The following is a 21,953-nucleotide window of genomic DNA, read 5'->3' as shown; positions in this document are numbered from 1 at the left end:
AAATAAACCTGGAAATTTTCACATCAGATTTGCTTGCTGGCAACTGCCAAGCTTTATAAACTGGGATACAGGAACCCTGCTGAAGTACTGAATCTCTTGAGCTTTGAGCTACTCCAGCAGCAAGTTCTGTTCTTTATACTAAAATAAATGGAACATTAATTAGTTTCCCCTCTGTGCCTCTCTCGTTCTCTCAGTTTTGTATCTTAGGGGATGAACATAATTAACATGCCCTCCATGGTGGGTTGACCTTCTAAACTTCCCATAAATGATTTGGGTCCTTCACGTGGACACGCCAGCATCCTAGCAATGCTCTGATTCCAGGGATACGTATTCTTGGAAGTTTTAGATCCACAGAGCTACAACCACCGTCACTGTTGTATGTAACGATCCTGTGCTGCGTTATGCCATCTTGGCCTCATTACTAGTGTGGAACACATCTTCAAGCATTTAAACACTACCAAGTCCCTGAAAGAAGAGCCCTATTTTCTAGTACATGCATATGGAAGAGGGAATAGAAGGCTTCTTGTGTGCTGCTATGAAATTGGGTCACTTATACTACTAGACATTCTTGATTCCACTAAAATTAGTGATTAATTAGTTTTCTCTAACTTAAAAAAGAATTATTATTGATAACATATATTATTGGTCATTAATTTCCTTTATGTGTTTAAAAATTACCCATCAACACATTTTTGTCTATTTTTTTTTTTTAGAGACAGGGTCTTTCTCCATCATCCAGGTTGGAGGGCAGTGGCTCTGTCATAGCTTACTGCAGCCCCGAACTCCTGGGCTCCAGCAATCCTCCTGCCTCAGCCTCTTGAGTAGCTGGGAATACAGATGCATTCCAACATGCCGGCTAATTTTTTATGATTATTATTTTTTGAAGAGATGGGGTCTCCCTATGTTGTCGAGGCTGGCCTTGAACTCCTGGCATCAAGCGACCTTCCTGCGTTGGCCTCCCAAAGTGCTGGGATTACATGCTTGCACCACAGTGTCCAGCCTCAACATTTGTTTTTAATTAAAAATAATGCAGAAGAGCACATTAGAAATAAAGCTTCTCACTAATAGTTCTGATGGTTTTCTAAGAACTGAAAATTAATTCTACCTATATTCTTTATGAATTATCTTGAATTTTTAACAAACTAGCTGGAAAACCTTACGTTGAAACGGATGCAATATTTTTGAGGTAGGGTAGGTTGTATCTGTCTGTCTGTCTATCCATCCAGCCAGCCAGTCAGCCAGCCAGCTATCCATCCATCTATTTAATCATCTATATTTTTACAAGCAAATGAAGTAAAGATATACTCCAGCTCTATACATTAGGGCTGGGCACCTTAGCATGAGAAAGGTGAAGCTGAAGGTGCTGGAGAATTTAATTGTGCTGAGCTCTGACTCACAGCAAAACATTTCTTCTTGTCATTGCGTAAATTATAACTGCTACTATCCCCCAAAACTGCCAGAGTAGATATATATCTTATATTCTTCCTTGGTTTCAAGTGCTAACCTCACCAATCCTTATTACTCAGTATGTAGATTCACATTTGCACAAGTAACATGTAAGGAATGCAGTTCCCAAGTACCGCCATTTGGTATCTATATAAGCTATACATGATAACAGTTATTGGTCTATCTGGGTGACTTATTTTTTACAATGCGCCTCATTTTTGCTACTTGAATTGTCTGTCCAAGTGATTCCCTTTCAGTAAAGAAACCTAATCAACTTTAAAAGATGTAATTAATGTTCATAATAACAAAGCAGCGACTTTAAAGAATGATATTTGCTTAATAAGCTTATCTTAATCCTGCTGTGAAATCTGAACATTTTCTTCCTTCTGACAATGCACATCTTAGTCCTCCCCACTCACAGCTCCCCCAAGGTCAGAAAATCTACTAGAGGAACCTCAGAATGAATGCCACAGCACATAAAGAAATCGCAAATCTTCGCCTATCAAAAGATTCTGCAAATGCCATTTGCATGTAGCTTACATTGTTCTGGTGCCTAAGATGAGCCTGTGCCCCTCACTTACGAAAGGAATAAAATGCAGTTTTCTTTCCCTTTTAATTGGTATTAAAAGTGTGTGTGTGGGGAGGGTTTAGTGGGCTTTGTTAGCCCTCAGAATGATGCCAAATTTAAAAACTCTGTTTTATATCCATTCTTAAACGTCTTAATTCATTTTTTCCATAGGCAACAAACTTACTTAAGCTCACAGAACACCATTAGGAAAATAAAAATTACCTTCTATACAAAAATCGTAACAACTTAGAGAAAAGAGAAGCAGAGGGGGAAAAAATTATGTTGCAAAGATATAAACCCTTGTCAAGTGAATTAGGAAGGAGAAGTCGAACAATTGAGGATGGAACTCTTGCTACAATGAATTGTTATATACCTTGAAGTCGTTTTTGTTGTGCTCCTTTTCGGAAAGGTTAGTAGTAGAAAGAGAACACAGCCGTGATACACTCGGGTTATTTATGCGTCTCAAATGCAACAGCAGCTCATGCTTGTTTGGTTATCACAGCCAGGTAATGCCATTTTTCTCCTCACCCTTCTTATATTGGACAAACGGGATTTTTTTCTGTAACCCCCTGCTGGGAATATTTCATACTTTAAATGCATTCTGCCCCACCGGGTTAACATCTTAGTTCACTCCTAGTGGCATCTGACACATAATAAACCGTATGATTATAAGTGCCATCTTGTCATTTTGCTGTTCAGATCATCAGCTCCTTTGAAATTCCACTGTGTGACAGACACTTTGGAAGCTGGTTGGGGGGCGGGCACCCTGAGTGGCACTGAGGATGAGGAGGGGCCAAAATTCCATTGTGATCATCTTTCTGCATAACATTTGGCATAATCAGGAAAATGCTATTTTTAAAATTGAAGTTTTCAGTGCTTAGCAATAAGTGAAAATAATGAGAAGCTATTTTCACTTTTATGACTATCACACTAGACAGAATTCAGCTCTTGGAAAGTACACAGCTGAGTGGTGACACCTTGTTTTTTTCCCCTGGGATCAGACCTAACTTTAAATTCTGAACACAGAAAGGGAGAATACTGGAGCTGAGAGTGTTCATTCGAAGCTGTTGGTATCATCCCCAAAACACATGCAGCAAACCCCTCATTAATGGTGACTATTTAGAGAAGTCTTTTCTTCCTTTAACTCCATGACCCAGGCCACCCACCTCCCCCATGTAGTGCTTATAATCACTGCATTATACAGAATTAAAACTCCAATCTCCTACAGAGTGGTCACTGACTTTCTAAATTACTCCTGCAATAAACTGTGGTAAAGGGAAATGTTCTCACCTAAAATTGCAGTTGGCACAAATGGGTCTGTCATACACCGTAAGCAGGTCAATGCAGAGAAAGTAAAAAGAGAAAGAACAGTAAATGATTGATGAATGCCCACCCCTGTTTTCCGCATAGAAAGCTGTAGAAAAGCATTGGGTTACAACATCTCAAACACAGTAAGCCCCTCAAGCACCAGGGATAGCAGAGAGAGGGCGGAGTGAATCTGACTGCTGAGGAGAGAGCAGAGAGGAGACAATGGAAAAATCTGTTACCTGGGTAATAGGAATTAGGCACCGATGTGCTCAGTGTATTTGTTTTCATTGTGAAGGACGATGGTGAAGACACAGCTGTAAACAAAAGAGAGGCTGGTCAGGGGCAGCAGACAGGTAACATACTCTGAACACACAATGCTCTGAGACCACCCATGGTGACTCCATGCTAGCTAGGGTGACTCCGGGACTCACCGATGTCTATGTGGGAAATATCATCATTCCCAGATGTTTCTCAGTACTTACTTGTCCTTTAGAAGACAAGCAACCTTTTGCAACTTAAAGACTTTTCTTACCCCACAAATAAAGAGAAAGCCCACAACCACGGCCACCATTTTGGATAGAGAAATTCATCAGACTTCTGTTTTGACTTGTGCCCTTTGCTTATAGAAATCTGCTCTCAGGCCAAGCTGAATTTTACAAGTAAAAGTAGAAGAATGTGTCTGCACATGGCTTTTGGAGACTCTTCCAATGTCAATGTTCCCGTAGTTTGCTAAATCCTCTCCTTGCTCATATTTGGATATGCAGAGAACACTCCACAATGCTTTATGAAAAATAAAGGTGGTGCTCCATGCGTGTTCCTTAGTCTTTTAAATCCTTACAAAAATGCTTTTCTTTAAAATATTCCTCTGAAACATTCAAGACTGAATTATTGCACCTCCTCTTCCTCCCTTTTATCAAGCAGGACAGTCAATCCCATCCAATTTATCTGATTTCATTAAAAATGGATATTTCCTATTTTTAAGAGACATTTTAAAACTCTCTTCATGGCTGACAGAGCCTTGGTAGAATAAATGTTTTTTTAAGTAAAAAAAAAATCCTCTTCAAATGTATTAACTGATTAGTGTTTTTAAAACAGTTTAATTTCATTAAAGTATAAAGACTTGAAAGTTGCTCAAGGTGGTTAAACTGAAGTCTAAATCGTAACTCCTCGGATGTAGTTACATGATCTATTTGATGCTGAGCTCCTGATCAGGACACTAAAACACAATTTACCATTATATTTATGGGAAGCATGACCAAATCCCTGTGCATACTGGGTAATTATTCTGATGACATATTAATATATTTTAACTCTCCGGGAGCAGTCCATTTAGGACAGTGCATTTACCTGTGCTTATATTTTTAAAGTGTAGAATCAGTACATGACAGAACAAGGACCAGAACTCAGGCTGCCTGCCATTTTACAGGTATTTTTACAAAATAGAAATGTATCATACTTATAATGCATGTTTATGGTAAGAAGCCTGGAAAAAGAGCACAATGGATGAAAATAAGAATGAAAAAAATGAGTATTAATAAAATATGCCAGGGTCAGTGAGAATAAAGCCTTTTTATTACCTGCAGACATTTTTATGTGGTTGGTAAAGATGTGCACAGCAGATATAAAATAACTGTGTTTATTTTCACCTTCCGGTTAAAATATTTTAAAAATACTTTCATCTTCTAGCATAAAAATTGAACCCATTTCCACTGTCTGTATCTATTCTCCCCTTTTACAGCATATTAAAGCAGACAGTGCAACTCATACTCGCTTTGCTGGAGAGATTAATCCCCACTCTCAAAACTGTGGTCATGCTTATTTTTAAATTCTCCTATTTCATTTTTCCCCTTGTCTCATTTCTAAAAACTGCTCACTTCACAACTTCCAGCACTTTCTCCCAACCCCGAAAGATCTCATCCATACCCATACTTGTCATAGGTGTGGTGCTGGCAGCCTGGGGGTCTAAGGAACATCTTTCCGGAAGTTTTCCTCCCCAGAAACTACTGTCTTATTTCAAAGACGTTAAGAGTATTACGATATCTACCTCTAGGGTTGCTCCTGACAGATGAGAACTGATGAGATCTTATTGCTTAGAGTGGGAGGAAAATGGAAAGTCTACTGCTGTGTTCCTTCTGTTGGCTTTATTGAAGGGAGGCAAAAAATAACGTCTAATAGCCAATCAGCTGTGGAAGCTCCATTGGCCTCTGTAGCAGTCCTCTGCACGTGAACATTTTTGGATTTCCACACATACATTCACTTTCAAAAACGTAACTGCCAAATTAAACTTCCTGTCCAGAAGTGAATATTCTCTGCTGTTCAAACTTCAAACACCTAGAACAACTAAAGAAGATTCTTGCTTTTGGGGTGAGTGATTCCAAGTAAATTGATTCTTGAGGAATTTTACCGTGAAACAGAAGATTTGGAACATTAATGGGTTATACTGGAAAATGAGAACGTATCTGTGTGGTCCCTTTCAAGGAACACCTGCTACTACAAACACTCTAATCCCGTGTGTGGTCAAAAGGGCTTCTCCAGTTCCAGCCCACAACAAAAACATTATAGGCTGCTTTCTTATGGCAGTTGAATAAATTATACATATGTATTTTTAAATGAAACATATAATATCTGCTACAAAAAAGCAGAGAGAATTCTACGAAAAAATGGGAAGGAGCTTGGGTACACTGAGACCCCACAGCTTCTACTGCCTGCACTGAAAATGACAGGAAAGAGTAAAGAAAGAAGGCCAAGGATGAAAGCAAGGGTGCTGCCCTGCCCACTGGTGCCAAAGCAGCACCTGTGCGTGCTCCACTGGGTCGTGTGTGTGTGTAGTACAAACTGATGTGGGAGGATAAAGTGGGACAACTGCAGCCACCACAAGCAGAAAAATATGAGACTGAATTTGGAGACTGAATTAGCAGTGTGTAGGAGAAACACAAAGCCCAGGGACAGGCACGTGCGTTGACCACACTGTGATCTGGAAGAGGAGTGGAGGGGAGCTGCAGTACCACACCGACCACAGTGGGTATCAGGACATGAGCCCACACTGTCCAAACTGCTCCCAGTCGCCCCACCCCAAATGCCACTTCTGTGACCCCTCACGGCCACAAGGCCCACCAGCCTTTATGAATATTATGACCATTTTTTGGTAACAGGAATAGCTACACTTTAATTCCATCCCCATGCTGACCAGAATCCTGGTTATGCAGCTCAGGCCTGAGGCACAGATTTCACACAGTAAAGAAACCCCCGACCTTGAGCTCGCCAAAGTGTGCCCTAAACCACAGAGTGAGGAGCCTCCCTCTGGTCTCCAAGAAGATTACCAGGGACAAAGCAACTACTCCTTTTGTGCTTGATATAATCAATCTAATTGCTAGTTTCCTAAAATAATGCCTTCTACCTGGATCACAGGTATGGGAAGGCAGTAGCTGAGGTTGGTTTACACACCTGGTGTGAAGTATAAGACTTGTGAAGCTGAAATAGAGTTTAATTAATTAATTGCCACTAACAGCCCTATAATAAAGGCAGAACCTGTCAGCCAAACAAATAAACAATCAACTTGCTACTGCCATTTGATGAACTGTTTTTATAACAGGCTTCCCGTGTGTCATTCCACAGCTGGAGAGTTTACAAATGGGATCTAAACAACAACAAGGGTGATGAGAAGCAGGTGTCTTCTTCCTCAAAAGAAGGAAAGCCTCGTGCCACTGCTCTCTAAATCTTTACAGAAACTTCACTGTGGTTTTCTGGACTCTCTGATCTGGTCCTATCACCTTCAGAACATCTCTGTGAAGCGACCCGTGGCACCAAGGATCACTGAAAACGACTGGAGAAACCAATATGGCATAAAAATTCTTCAGGAAGATTTTTTTTTTTTTGAAATCCCTTAGTACCACCTGGAATCTTGCAAAACCAAGGAGATTACTAAAAGCCAAGAAAGATATGCACTTACATCTCCCATTCAGATTGTGCGTGTCCATGAATGAGAAAGCCTCGTCGCAGTTTGTGCCCTGCTCGGCATAGCTCTTGTCCATGGAGTTCACCATCACGGTCATCTCCTGTCGGGTGCTGCTCATGGTCTCTTTCCGCTTCTTGGCCAGTTTCCTTAGGATAAAGAATTCAATTATGTAGGCATGCATTTGAATGGGATACGGAGCTTTGGCATGTATACGGACAGATGTTCAGGAATAACATCTACGGAATTAATCCTATTCATTCAGAGATGGATGTACGGTGCCTTATTTGTAGCAAGCGTTCTGCCATGCTGCAGACAGAGATGAAAGATAGCTACTGTCTATCCTCAAAAAACAAAACAAAACAAAAAACCCCAAACCACCAGAGAGATAAAATGCCACAGCCTAAAACATTGTGTCTCCTACTATAATCTAGATTAAAATGACCCATGATTCTAGTACAACACAATCATAATCTGCTAATTGTTACACTCCTAGAGTTACTAAGTTTTTATGAAATCATTGTCAACATCACCATATACAGTGTCAAAGAGAAGACTCCCCTGAGTAAATATTTTCCAAGCAAACATGAAATAACAGATGAATCTCAAAGGCACATTGTTAAAACTAAGGAACAGAACTAGGGTGAGGAGTCAAGAATGTATAACTGGAGTATGTGCATACAGGGAGCAGAACCTGACACAGAGCCTACAAAGCTCAGAGAGCTCAGGCCACAGGAGGATCGAAGGGAAGGTACTGAATTCTCAAAAGGCTGTTACCCTGTCCCAAATCCCAAATGAACCCAGATTAGTTCCCATCAAGCTCTGTCAACCCCCACAGAGCAGAAGGTTAAAAAATGTCGTGTTGCTGGGTTCCCTGGAACGTTCAGCAGGAATGAGACTTCGTTGTTCCCTCTTTCAGTGGAAGAGAATGAAAAAAAGGCAGAGAGATTTCGAATTCTTTTGGAGACATAGGTTAATCCTGGCCTCTGCATCCTGCTCACTGACCACCGAAAACTCAACATCTAAAATTACTGACACCTGTATAAAAGCCAGAAGCCCTTAAGGGAAACTAACACAAATAAACAGATAACACAAATTTTTATAGATCTTGCTACCAGACATTGTTTTATGTACCCAAGACAGACAAGATTAGAATTAGAGATGCTTAAGGAGAAGGTATATAGTGAGAATGTTTAAGAACACCCACAGCACCATAATACCAAAAATACTATGCTCTAAAATATTCTAATTGTGCCCAAGCACCTAACAGCGTCTACGAAAGAAAACCGCACCTCCTTCTAGTAACTCATCTTGACACTGACTGACCTAGGATACAGAATTTAAAAAGAGCCACGCAATCAAAATCACACCCATATTAGGTGACTGCTAATGCAATGTAAGGCACTGACAACATAAGACCATATGGATAATCTTTATCATCATTTCTAAATGACACATAATCCAAATGCTTTCTTGCCTGTAGTTACAATAATATTTTAATTTCATACTTTGAAGGCAGAAGGGTTTCATTAATAAGTTGCCTTTTTATTGCTAAAAGTTGTTGGAAAAAAGATACATTTTTAAACAGAAAAAATGAAAATCACGTATAACATCTCTGACAGTGTTAAAGTTACAAAGATTTTGAAGGGTGAGCCAGCGTGACTCCTCTGGGCACTGACACCCCCCTCTCTTGCCTCGTGGGGATCATGATCATCCCTTCTAGAGCCTCTCTCCTCCAAGCTAGCCATGCTACTTGAGCCTGGATGTTCTCAACACATGTTCTGGACAGAGGCAGCACCGGACTCCGACTCCATAGCCGCACTTACAATAATACATTTTCTCTTCACTTCTGAATCTACCAGATTACTGGAAAAACATTCTCAGGCCAGGTCTCCTCAGGAACACTCAAGTGGAGGACTGAGAGAATTAGCTCCATAATTCAGGCAAAATGCCTTCTTTTTGCTTGAATTTCTTTGAATTGCTTTGGATTGATTTATGCCAGTAATTGCCTCAATACTCTTTTTTGTTCTGCCTATAAAAAGAAGCATTGTGAACTTTACTAGGTTTTTCTCTTTGCCTTTTCTTGCTTGAATTCCTCTAATCCTAAAGGTTAGGAAATGACAGGTACTGTGCTTCTTGTGTGGGTGGCTGGGAGGGACATATGTGCCAATAAAAGCTATGCTTGTACTGGGAAAAATCTTTCTCCCTTCTAATCCTCCACATGCATAAACTAATTTCAGTGATGTCACACTAATCACTTCATTGCTGATCTTTAAGCACAAAAGAAGCCCGTAAAGACTGTGAGAGCATGCTCAAATCAAACAAAGGTCCAGGCAGACACAGCAACTTTAAGCTCATATCCACAGGACATACTGTATGTCTGTGAACCACCTTCTAAACCCAGTTCTCAATGTCTTCTGCAAGCCTTCATGCATTAACCCTACACATTAGACACCTTTTTACTTTCAGCAGATGTCACAAACATGAATGTCTCCCTGGGACCAGGCAAGTAATGTAAGTGGAGGAAGCCCGTGTAAGACAGTAAGGGGTTGTGGAGAGCTGGAGGGGAACAGTAACTCAGCTCCTGCACACTGATGCCCCAAGCAGGTCCAAGTCATTTCAAGTTTCAGGAGAAACTAGACCAGACTTTATATCAACTCTTAATTTTCACGTGTTGTCAAATAATTCAAATTTAAAAATAAATCACTACATAGCCCAAATAAAGCATGTTTGTGGGCAGTTTTGTTTTTCACCAATAATAGCACTTTGGAAATGCCATTGTATTGGAATTGAAGGAAGTTACAACTTACAATATAATTATCACCAAATTGCTTTAATTTTTAATTTTAATTTTTAAATTTTTGTTGAGACAGTCTCATTTTGTCATCCCAGGCTGGAATGCAGTGGCACGATCTTGACTGACTGTAGTCTCCGCCTCCCAAGTTCAAGTGATTCTCATGCCTCAGCCTAACAAGTAGTTGGGACTACAGGTGTGAGCCACCACACTCAGCTAATTTTTTTGTATTTTTTTTTTTTTTTTTATTTTTAGTAGAGGTGGGGTTTCGCCATGTTGGCCAGGCTGGTCTCAAACTCCCGACCTCAGTGCTTGACTCTTGCCTCGGCCTCCCAAAGTGCTGGGATTATAGGCGTGAGCCACCATGCCTGGCCACCAAATTGTTTTCAAACTTGCATCATCTGCCACCCCCAAATTCAATATGCTTCGAAAAAGTTTACTAGTGCCTAGCCAATGCTTTACACAAAGCTGTTGACACAGGGACAGAAAGTGAGCACGTGCGGTAGGGAAAATGATGCTGACAGACCTGCTCCATGCGGGCTGCCACAAACTTTCAATTTATAAAAAATACAATATACGTAAAAGAGCCATAAAGTGAAGCACAATAAATCAACGTATGCCTGTACAGGTCAAATGCCCTTGTCCGTAACTACAGATGACTGAAAAGGGTTACATCAAGAAAGAGACTCAGTTAGGACTGTGGATAAATAACAGTTTGTTTCTCTCTTTTTCTTTCTCCTTGTTTTGAGCCTCGTGTTTCAGATGCTACTTTTTTCAAGTGAAAACCTGGAACACTATCAGCTTTGTGAACTTAATGAAATGAAGTCTTTTACGTAGGAAAACTACAGTTGAAACAATTTTCTTTGCAATCTTATGTAAGGACACAAGTAAATTTACTTTCCATTTTGATTTACAACAAATGGTTTGCCTAAAATATTTTAATTTCCAATATCCAAACCTGCACTGCATGAATCTCAAAGGCCCTTAGTAATTAAAAAAAATTAAAGGTTCTTACCAATGTCTATAAACAGGCCACAAAAAAATTACAGAAAGGACTTGGTGGTTTCTAGTCTGGCCTGAAAGGAGCTTGGAAGTCAAAACTTTTTCCTAACAGTAAGTCAAAGCTGAAAAAACTGAAAATTAACAAATTTTCTTAGATGTGTTGGAGACCTGAGGTCACAGGACAAACCACTGCCCCTCAGATTGGAGAGAACACAAGGTAAATACAGACAATCACAACTTACTGGAGCTGAACTTCATGAGCAGAAACCTCTGTGAGAGCCAGAACCTGGCCAGGAAAACCTAAACTGTAGCTGACAAACTGCTGGAGCTCAGTGTGGACATGTCTCAGAGGTAAAAACCCCGGGGGAATAAGTTTCAAGGGGGCCCACACATTTTTTGTGAGTTTTACCTCCAGGAACCCTACCAGGTTTTCACAGAGATTTGAGACAAATTCCCTCAGGCCGCCAGCAAGAAGCAGTGGAAAGCGGACACTTTGAAATACTAGTCAGCACGTTTATTCCGCTCTTAACAAAGCCTGCTCTTAAGAGAAGCTATGTTTACCAGCACCTAACCTGCCAGAGTTTTGTCAGAGCCTAACTGACCTGGGGGAAGAAATACAACTCCAACCCACGTTAGCCATACTATTCCAACTAACGGTGGGAGTGAGGGATACTGAGAAGTATTTGTAAAGTCCACAGTCCAGGGGCACAGGTTCACTACAGACTAAGACCAATCCTATGACTGTAGAGCGCCCCCCTTCCCCCAACACCTTACACCATTTTACTAAAGGCCTACTTACCACAGATCCTGTTACTCAATACATCATGTGTAGCTTCACGAAGACAACCACAAAACAGTGTGAAGAGACACAGCAAACAACAGAACCAGACTCTGATATGGCAGAGGTGTTGGAATTCACAGAGTGGGAATTTAAAACGACGACGATTAGTATGCTAAGAGCGCTAATGTCTACCGAATAAAGTAGGCAGCATGCAAGAACAGATAGGTAACATAAGCAGAGAGACAGAAATTCTAAGAAAACCAAAAAAGAAATGCTAGAGACAAAAAACACAGTAACAGAAATGAAAATGCCTGTGATAGTTCATTAGCAGACTGGAAATGGTGGAGAAAAGAATCTCTGTGCTTGAAGATTATCTCAGTAAAAACTGAAAAGCAAGAGAAAAAAGACAAACAAACAAAAAGCAGAACAAAACCACACAAAACATCAGAATATCCCAAAACCATGGGACAACTACAAAAGGTGCAACTTACATGTAATGGGAATACAAGAAGGAGGAGAGAGGGAGGAACAGAAGAAATATTTGAAGCAATAATAACTATTTCCTCAAACTAATGTTTAAAGCATGCCATTTATCTTCCAAACATTTTGGAGTTTTCCAGTTATTTTTCTATTACTGATTTCTAATTTTACCAAACCACAGATCCAGGAAGCTGAGAAAACAGAAAACTGGATACATGCCAAAAAATCGACACCTAGTAATATCATATTCAAATTGCAAACAATCAAAAACAAAGTCTTAAAAAAATACAAGGAGGGGAGGGAAAGCATTTGACTTCTAGAGGAGGAAGGATAAGAATTACATTGGACTTCTCCTCAGAAAGCATTCAAACAAGAACAAAGTGAAGTGAAATATTCAATATGTTGAAGGAAAAAGCCACCAATATAGAATTCCGTATCCTGTGAATTTATCCCTTAACAGTGAAGGAAAAATAAAGACTTTCTCAGATAAAAATTGAGGGAATCTGGGCCGGGCACGGTGGCTCACGCCTGTAATCTAGCACTTTGGGAGGCCGAGGTGGGCAGATAACTTGAAGTCAGAAGTGCAAGACCAGCCTGGCCAATGTGGTGAAACTCCATCTCTACTAAAAATACAGTTAACCAGACATGGTGGTGCATGCTTGTAATCTCAGCTACTCAGGAGGCTGAGGCAGGAGAATTGCTCCGGGAGGCGGTGGTTGCGGTGAGCTGAGATCACGTCATTGCACTGCAGTCTGGGCAACATAAGCAAAACTCTGTCTCAAAAAAAAAATAATGAGGGAATCTGTTGCCAGTAGACCTGCTGCCTTGTACAAAATATTAAAAAGTTCTTCAGAGAGAAGAAAAATAATAGATCAGAAACTTGGATCTACAAAGAAAAAGGAAGAACATGAGAGAAGGAATTAGTAAAAGTAAAATAAAAGATTTTTTAAAATTCTTAATTGATATAGCAGAAAGAAGTTTGTTCAAAATAATAATAGCAACAAAGTATCTGATGATTACAGCTATAGATAAGTGAAATGGGTAACAGTGATAAGGAACAGGAGAGGAAAATGGAATACTTTGCTATTATAAGAACTTTGACTACCTGTGAAGTGGTACAGTTTTATTTGAAAGTAGACTTGAACTAGTTGTAAACAGATGTGAACCCTAGGGCAACCACTGAAAAAAGTAACAAAACATTAAACTAATAAAGAAGACAAAATGGGATAATATAAAATGCTCCATTAAAACCAAAAAAGGCAGTAAAAGAGTGGGAGAAACAGGAACAAAGAAAGAATAAGAGCAACAAATAGAGAACAGTAATAAAAAAAAAAAGATATCCAACGTTATCAATAATCATTTAAATGTCAGTAGTCTAAATATACCAGTTAGGCTATGCACTAGGTGGCTCATGCCTATAATCCCAGCACTTTGGGAAGCAGAGACAGGTGGATTGCTTGAGCTCAGGGGTTCCAGATCACCCTGGGCAACATGGTGAAACCCTGTCTCTACCAAAAATACAAAAATTAAACAGGCATGGTGGTGCATGCTTATAGTCCCAAGGACTTGAGATGCTGAGCTGGGAGGATTGCTTGAGCTCAGGAGGCAGAGGTTGCAGTGATCCAAGATTGCACCAATTCACTCTAGCTTTGGCAACATAGTGAGACCCCATCTCAAAAAAATAAAATAAATAAACCAATGAAAAGGCAGATTATCAGATTAAAACACACAATTCAACTACATATGATCTACAATAAATGTATTTAAATATAAAGACACATAGATGGAGAAAAATGTACTATGCTAACACTAATCAAATGAAAGCTGGAATAAGCTACATTAAATTCAGACAGAGCAGACTTTAGAGCAAAAACAATTGCCAGGGATAAAGAAAAGCATTACACAAGGATAAAAGGGTCAATTCTCCAAGAAGACATAAAATTTTTTAACGTGTATGCACCTATAACATAGTGTCAAAATATATGAGGCAAAAGGTGATAGAATTGCAACGAGAAATAGATGAATCCACATCTATAGTTGGAGACTTCAGCCCTTCTGTCAGTAATGGACAGCTCAGCAGGCAGAAAAACAGTAAGGACATGGTTGAATTCAAGAGCACCCATCAATCAACTGGATATTACTGACAACTTAAGAATCCTTCATCTGCCAGCAGCAGAATACACATTATATTCAAGCTTGCAGGGTACATTCACCAGATAGACCGCATCATGAGCCATTAAACAAAGCTTAACAAATTAAAAAGAACAGAAATCATACAACGTCTGCTGTTAGACCACAATGGAATTAAATTAGAAATCAGTAACATGAAAATGGCTGGAAAAATCCCTAATACTTGGAAGATAAAAGGTGCATTTTAAATAACACATAGGTCAAAAAAGAAATCTCAAGAGAAATTTTAAAAATATTTTGAACTAAATGAAAATTAAAATACAACTTATCAAAATTTGTGGTATGTAGCAAAAGAGGTGCTTAGAGTGAAATTTGTAGCACTGAATGCATATATTAGACAAAAAGAAACATCTAAAACCAGTAATCTAAGCTCTCACCTAAGGAATCTAAAAAAAAAGATAAAATTAAATCTAAAGAAGGCAGAAGAAAACAAAAAAAAAATCAGTGCAGAAATCAATGAAACAGAAACAGGAAATCAATAGAAAAAATAATTAACAAAACCAAAAACCTGTGGAAAGATTAGTAAAATTGATGCACCTCTAGCCAGGCTAAAAAAAAAAAAAAAGAAGAAGATACAGATTACTCATATTAGAAATGAAAGAGGCGACATTATTACAGATCCCACAGACGTTAAAAGGATAACAAAGAATATTATGAACAAGTCTATACCTACAAATTTGATGACCTGGTTGAAATAGAGCAGTTCCTTGAAAGGTGTAATCTGCCAAAACTCACACAAGAAGAAACAGACAATCTCACTAGGCCTCTAGCTATTAAAAAGTTGACTGAATAATTAATAACTTATCAAAACATGAAGCACCAGGCTCAGATGGTTTCACTGTTAAATTCTACCAAATATTTAAGGCAATCATACCAGTTCTCTACCATGTCTCCCAGAACATAGAGAATACTTCCTAGCTCATTCTAAAAGGCCAGCATTTCCCTAATACCAAAACCAAAGACATTACAAAAATAGAAAGCTGCAAACCATAATTTCTCATGAAAACTGATGCAAAAATCTTCAACACAGTATAGCAAACTGAATCCAACAACTTCTAAAAATAATTATACACCATGACCAAGTAGAATATATTTCAGGTAAGGGAGGCTGGTTCAACATCTGAAACTGAAAAAATGCAATCCATCACATTGACAGGCTATGGAAGAAAAGTCAGATGGTCATATTAATAGATGGAGAAAAAGATTTGACAAAATCCAATACCTAGTCGTGATAAATGCTTTCAGCAAAGTAGGAATAGAGGGGAACCCCCCTCAACTTGATTAAAAAAAAGATATACTAAAACGCTATAGCTAACATTATACTTAATGTTGCAAAAATAAAAGATTTCCCACAAATATCAGGATCAAGGCAAGAATGTCCTCTCTCACCAATACTTTTCAATATTTTCTTGGAAGTCTCAGTTAACTAATGACATAAGACAAGAAAATGAAACAAAACATCAACAGGTTAAGAAGGAATGAATCAAACAGTCTTTGTTCACAGATGACATGATTGTGTAAAAAATCTGAAAGAACCAACAAAATAAGCTCCTAGTACTAACAAGCAAAAGTAGCAAGATTGCAGGATACAAGGTTAATATACAAAAGTCAATACTTTCATATATACCAGCAATGAGCAATTGTAATTTCATATTAAAAACATAATACCATTTACATTAGCATCTCCAAAAGTGAAATAATTAGGCATAAATGTAACAAATATATACAAAAACTCTATGAGGAAAACTGTAAAATTCTGATGAAAGAAATCAAAGAACTAAGTAAATGGAAGATTTAATATTGTCCACATGTCAATTTTTCCCAAATCGATCTATATATTCAGTGCAATCCTAATCAAAATTCTAGAAACTTATTTAGGGTTAATAACAAACTGGTTCTATATGGAGAGGCAAAAGACCCAGAATAGCTGACACAATACTGATTAGAAAAAAGTTGGAAGATTGATACTACCTGACTTCCAGACTTACTATAAAGCTGCAATAATCAAGACAGGGTGGTATTGGTGAAATAAGAGACAAACAGATCACTGGGACAGAAGAGAGAGAACAGAAAGAAACCTACATAAATATCATCAACTGGCAAAGAAGCAAGGGTACTACAATGGACGACGAATGGTGGTGGAACAACTAGACATCCACATGCAGAAAAATCAATCTAGACACAGGCCTTACACCCTTTACAAAAATTAACTCAAACTGGATTATAGACCTAAATGTGAAATGCAAAACTAAGAAACTCCCAGAAAACAACATAGGAGAAAATCAAGATGACCTTGGATAGGGCAATGACTTTTCAGATAAAATATTAAAGGGATGATCCATGAAAAAAAATTGGTAAGATAGACTTCTTTCAAATAAAAATTCCTGCTCTGTGAAAGACACTGTCAAGAGAGAAGCCACACACTTGGAGAAAATATTTGTAAATACATATCTGGTAATGGACTGGTATCCATAATGTACAAATAACTCTTAAAACTGAACAAGAAGAACACAAACGACACGAGTAAAAATGGGCCGGAGACCCTGACGCCTCACCAAAGACGTACAGATAGCGATTGAGCATATAAAAAGATACTCTGCACCATATGTTATAAGGAAAATGCAAATCAGAACAAGATACCACTACACATCTGTTTAAGGCCAAAATCTAAAAAACACTGACATCACCAACTGCTGGCAAGAATGTGGAGCAACAAGACTCCTCATTCATTGTTGGCAGGAATGCAAAGGACATAGCCACTTTGAAAAACAGTTTGGGCCGGGCACAGTGGCTCACGCCTATAATCCCAGCACTCTGGGAGGCCGAGGTGTGTAGTGAGCCGGCAAAGGGATTGTGACTAGCTCAGCATTCCACTGGAGGCTATACGATCAAACAGCAAACTGTTTATCATGAATGCAGGATGTGGGCAAACTCAAAATGTGCCTGTTGCCAAAAGGTTTGCCATCACTTCCTGGTGTCGGGCGCCTTGAAGTTATCTCCTGAGACATCTACGATGGTTCGAGGAATGCAGTCTCACAAGCCTGCTGTGAACCAAATGGCCGACTACAGTTACCTGACAACCACCAGCTCCTTGCTATCTCTTCTGCCTAATAAATACGGAGGGCTGTGTAAAGCTCAGGGCCCTTGTTCACTAGGAGCAAGGTGCCCCCTGACCGCTTCTTCCAAATATACTCTTCTGTCTTTATCTTCTATTCCCATGTTCGTCCTCCTTTGTTCTGTCCAATATAGGGTCGTGGGGAGAGTTATAAAGGTGGGCGGATCATTTGAGGTCAGGAGTTTGAGACCAGCATTGCCAACATGGTGAAACCCTATCTCTGCTACTTATTACTTAGAAGGCTGAGGCAGGAGAATGGCTTGAGCCTGGGAGGCGGACGTTGCAGTGAGTCAAGATCGCGCCACTGCACTGTCCCTGGGTGACAGAGTGAGACTCCATCTCAAAAAAAAAAAAAAAAAAAAAAAAGAAAAAGAAAAGAAAAACAGTTTGGCAGTTTCCTACGACACTAACATACTCTTCCCATATGATCCAGCAGTTAAGCTCCTTGCTATTTACCCAAAGGATTTGAAAACTTGTGCTCACACAAAACTTCCATAGAGATGTTCATAGTAGCTTTATTCATAACTGACAATTTGGAAGAAACCAAGGTGTCCTTCAATAGGCGAATGGCTAAACTGTGGTCCATTTAGACAATGGAATATTGTTCAGTGTTACAAAGGAATAAGCTACCAAGCCATGAACACACATGGAGGAAACTTAAGCGCGTGTCACTAAGTGAAAGATGTCAATCTGAAAGGCTACATAATGGCAAAAACTGCTATTGCTTTTGCACCGACCAAATATTTTATTATTCCAACTATGTAACACTCTGGAAGAGGCAAGACGATGGAGACAGTAAAAGGATTAGTGATTGTCAGAGGTTAACGGAAAGGGAGGGATAAACGGGCAGAGCACAGAGGAGGTTCTGGGCTGTGATCTTATTTATATGATACTCTAATAAAGGATGCATGTCATTACAGAGTTGTCAAAACCCACAGTAGGTGCAATATGAAGAATGAACCCTGATGTGAACTATAGCCTTTGGTGATAATGATGTGGCAATACAGTCTCACGGATTACAATAAATAAGGATACCCTGTGTGTGTGTGTGTGTGTGTGTGTGTGTGTGTGTGTGTGTGTGTTGGCAGGAGGGTGTCAGGAACTATATGGGAACTCCGTGTTTTCTGCTCATTTATGTTGTGAAACGAAAACTGCTCTAAAAATACAGTTTATTAAACATTGCAATACTGTTGAGAAAAATAATTGGAGGGAGAAAAATTGTCATAGCTCGAAAACTGTAAAGTAGAATAAAGGTAGGACAGGAGAGAAATGTGCGGGGTGAATTCAAATTAAAGGAATGGTTATTATACTCTACTATTTCTGAATATTTCTTTTCTAGAGTAAAAATTTTTTAAAGTATGAAATGGAAATAAGGGAAATGGAAGAAAAACCTCTTGGCAAGTTATTATGTTTATGATGGGTATGAATCACAGCCAATAAAGAAACCACGGTGAAGAATGAAGTCTTCGGCAATGTGTCCTATGGGAGAGCTGCAGGACAAATTGCTGCCGACTAGGAGAACAAATTGCCACCTGGCTGGAAGGAAGAAGAAATCACTCCTCCTCCAATTTCCCGCTCTGAAACCAGACTGAGTGGCAACTGGGAGAGGAGCAGGATGACAGGCCCGTTTGCCATGGGTATCAGTGGATTCAATACGGATGCTCCTCACAGTCCTGGTCTAGTGCCATTCAAGGTCACAGGCCATGGTTCCCCAGAGCCTGATTGCCCCTACCCTCTGTGATAGACCCTGGCATGCTAGGTTATGTCAACAAATTGTCACTGGGGAAACGCTTGTTAGCACTGAGCCGAAGATCACTGTTGGCCACAGAAAAGGTGTTTTTCAAAACTACAGGGATGGCAACACTCATGGAAAGGTAAATCACACATAGACTAAGAATAAAAGGGTAAATGGCTCTATGGTCCTGGCATCTACAATTAAGTGTGTGCTTAGACTTAAGGGCTGCAGTAGGAGCTGGAACCAAGAATAAGTGTTTATTTTTTATTAAAGAAGGGATGAAATTATTATTGGTTTAGTCAAACAATGCATATATTATACCAAATTACAAGATCCAGTTAAATAAACCAGAATGAATAAGAGGTTGTCACATTAAAGATGGATCTGTAAGAATTAGCAGTTCATGCTGCATTTAAAGGTAAAATTTTAAGAAAAAAACATAGTGGTCTGACATTTAATTATTTCAATTCAAAAGAACTAGCACTGCAATAGTTGACAGCAATACAATATGAAAATAATAATTACAAAAATTTATGTAGGACTTCAGATTAGCCATGCCAGGCACATTATGTTCATTAATTCGTTTAACTCTTAACAACAGCCCAACGAGGAAACTGCCATTATTATCCCTATCTTCCAGAGAAGGAAACTGAGGCACAGTGGTGCTAAGCTGTCCACGGCCACATGGCTAGAGAACTTTAGATACCTGGCATTGTTTTCCTATGTTAAGATAAAATGATCCTGGGAATCTGGAATCTATTGGCATCATTAGCTACACTTGTGGTTGCTTATGTCTGGACACTGTCCATAAAGTTCCCAGCTTGAACTTTATAGCTGTTGACCGAGGTGAAAGTATTCTTCTAACATCGCTAACTGTATCATCACTTAAGAAGTCCACACTCAGAGACAACACACTATGGTGCACACTACCTACCCCGCCACTCTCTGTTCTTCGTTCACTAGTTAACAGACACACGTTTATCACAAAAAAGTTTGTCCTTTTTTTTAAGACAAGCCAGGGTTTTTATCTTTGTTGGGCCTCTGTTGTAGAGTTCAGCTCTTTACACCATGGGATTAGATCAAATGACAGACTGAAGGACTCTCAGAAAGGCTGATAGGCTAAAAAGAAACCAGACAGGAGGACTTGGATATGTATCTTCCTACCTCACCGATTGAGAAATGGGTACAGATTTTATTCACATATCGCTTTAGGCTACGACTTTATTTCGGATGACCTAGTGGTAACAACGCCACACAATGAGCCACTGGTGAGGAAGGGTGTCTGCAAATGAACTTGCACCAGGGCAAAAGAAGCAAAGAGCTGTGTGGATCTCTTCAGCAAGTAACTGTCAGGATCTCTTGGTACATATGTGTATACATGCATTATATAACCATGTGTACTTCACGTTGAAGTATATTATCAAATATAATAATATAATAATAGTCATATTATACAAATATAATAAAAATTAGTCTTTCTCAAACTTAAAAGTTGAAAATCAAATATTTGGAAAAGATTGGCTTTCTTTTAAAGCAGGTTGAAATAACATGTATTACCATCTATGATCACTTCAAAACCATGACACAAATGTCTGGCATGATAGTCATTAAGTTATAATAAACAAAAGAATCATAATGATGTTATTTATGGCAACAAAGTTCAAGGAATCATAAGTTAAACCAACATGTGAGATTAAAAAAAACACCCAATATCCTTATATGTTAAATAATTTTTATTTTCAGAACTAAAAAATTTAGAAAAGAGCCTGCTGTTTTCTGGAGAGGGCATGAATACTAAAGTTTTCTAACTGTAGAGTGTTCCATGGATCAAAAGGAAACATTTTCCTACTCTAATTTCAAAATAATCTCTGGTTAGTAAGCATTATCCTTATGTGCTTGGAAGCCATTGTTTTTGTTCTTAGCCAACAGGTATTTTACTATGCTCCTGGGCAAACATCACGTGCCATCTGGGTGAGGGCAGAGTTTTATGCCTCTTCTATTCTAACATCTCCTGGTAGAAAGTGCCTGGCATGTGGTAGGCACTCACCAAACATTTGTTTGTTCTTATTCTGCGTGTCTGATTAATCTTAATACCTTATTTCCTGATCATAAAAAACATATGATAAACATAATTGTGCGTAAGACAGAGGCATGACAGACAGACAGAAGGACACTGACTGATGCATGTCTAATGACCCTGAAGATTCCAGCTCAGGGCTTGGTGACAACTCACACATTTCATGGCTTAATCCTGTGGTCTACCACTTTTCAAGTTGTTGAAAGAAAAAGACCTTGGAAGTTGAAAACACCTAACCACTTCATAGGTATATACATTTTATTTCTGAATTTTTCTTTTTCTTTTTGAGACGGAGTCTTCCTGTGTCACCAGGCTGGAGTGCAGTGGTGCGATCTCGGCTCACTGCAACCTCCACCTCCCAGGTTCAAGCGATTCTCCTGCCTCAGCCTCCCGAGTAGCTGGGACTACAGGCGCCCGCCACCACACCCGGCTACTTTTTTTTTTTTTTTTTTTTTTTAGTAGAGTTGGGGTTTCACCATGTTGGCCAGGATGGTCTCAATCTCCT

At 39.2% G+C, this 21,953-nt stretch overlaps 1 protein-coding gene across 12 annotated transcripts in view; it reads right to left on the bottom strand.

The window, feature by feature from the left end:
- Window positions 1-21,953, bottom strand: part of PTPRM (protein tyrosine phosphatase receptor type M) — an 834,581-nt gene that overhangs the window by 157,838 nt on the left and 654,790 nt on the right. For all 12 annotated transcript variants that reach the window (XM_007974623.3, XM_073006465.1, XM_073006464.1 and 9 more), the window contains 2 exons: window positions 7,272-7,423; window positions 3,562-3,636 (listed from right to left, as the gene is read on the bottom strand). In XM_007974623.3, coding sequence (XP_007972814.1) covers window positions 3,562-3,636; window positions 7,272-7,423 — 227 coding nt within the window. The remainder of the gene's footprint in view (window positions 1-3,561; window positions 3,637-7,271; window positions 7,424-21,953) is intronic.

This window comes from Chlorocebus sabaeus, chromosome 18, assembly GCF_047675955.1.
Source record: "Chlorocebus sabaeus isolate Y175 chromosome 18, mChlSab1.0.hap1, whole genome shotgun sequence".
Classification (NCBI taxonomy): domain Eukaryota; kingdom Metazoa; phylum Chordata; class Mammalia; order Primates; family Cercopithecidae; genus Chlorocebus; species Chlorocebus sabaeus.
This window is presented reverse-complemented; position numbering and strand designations above follow the sequence as displayed.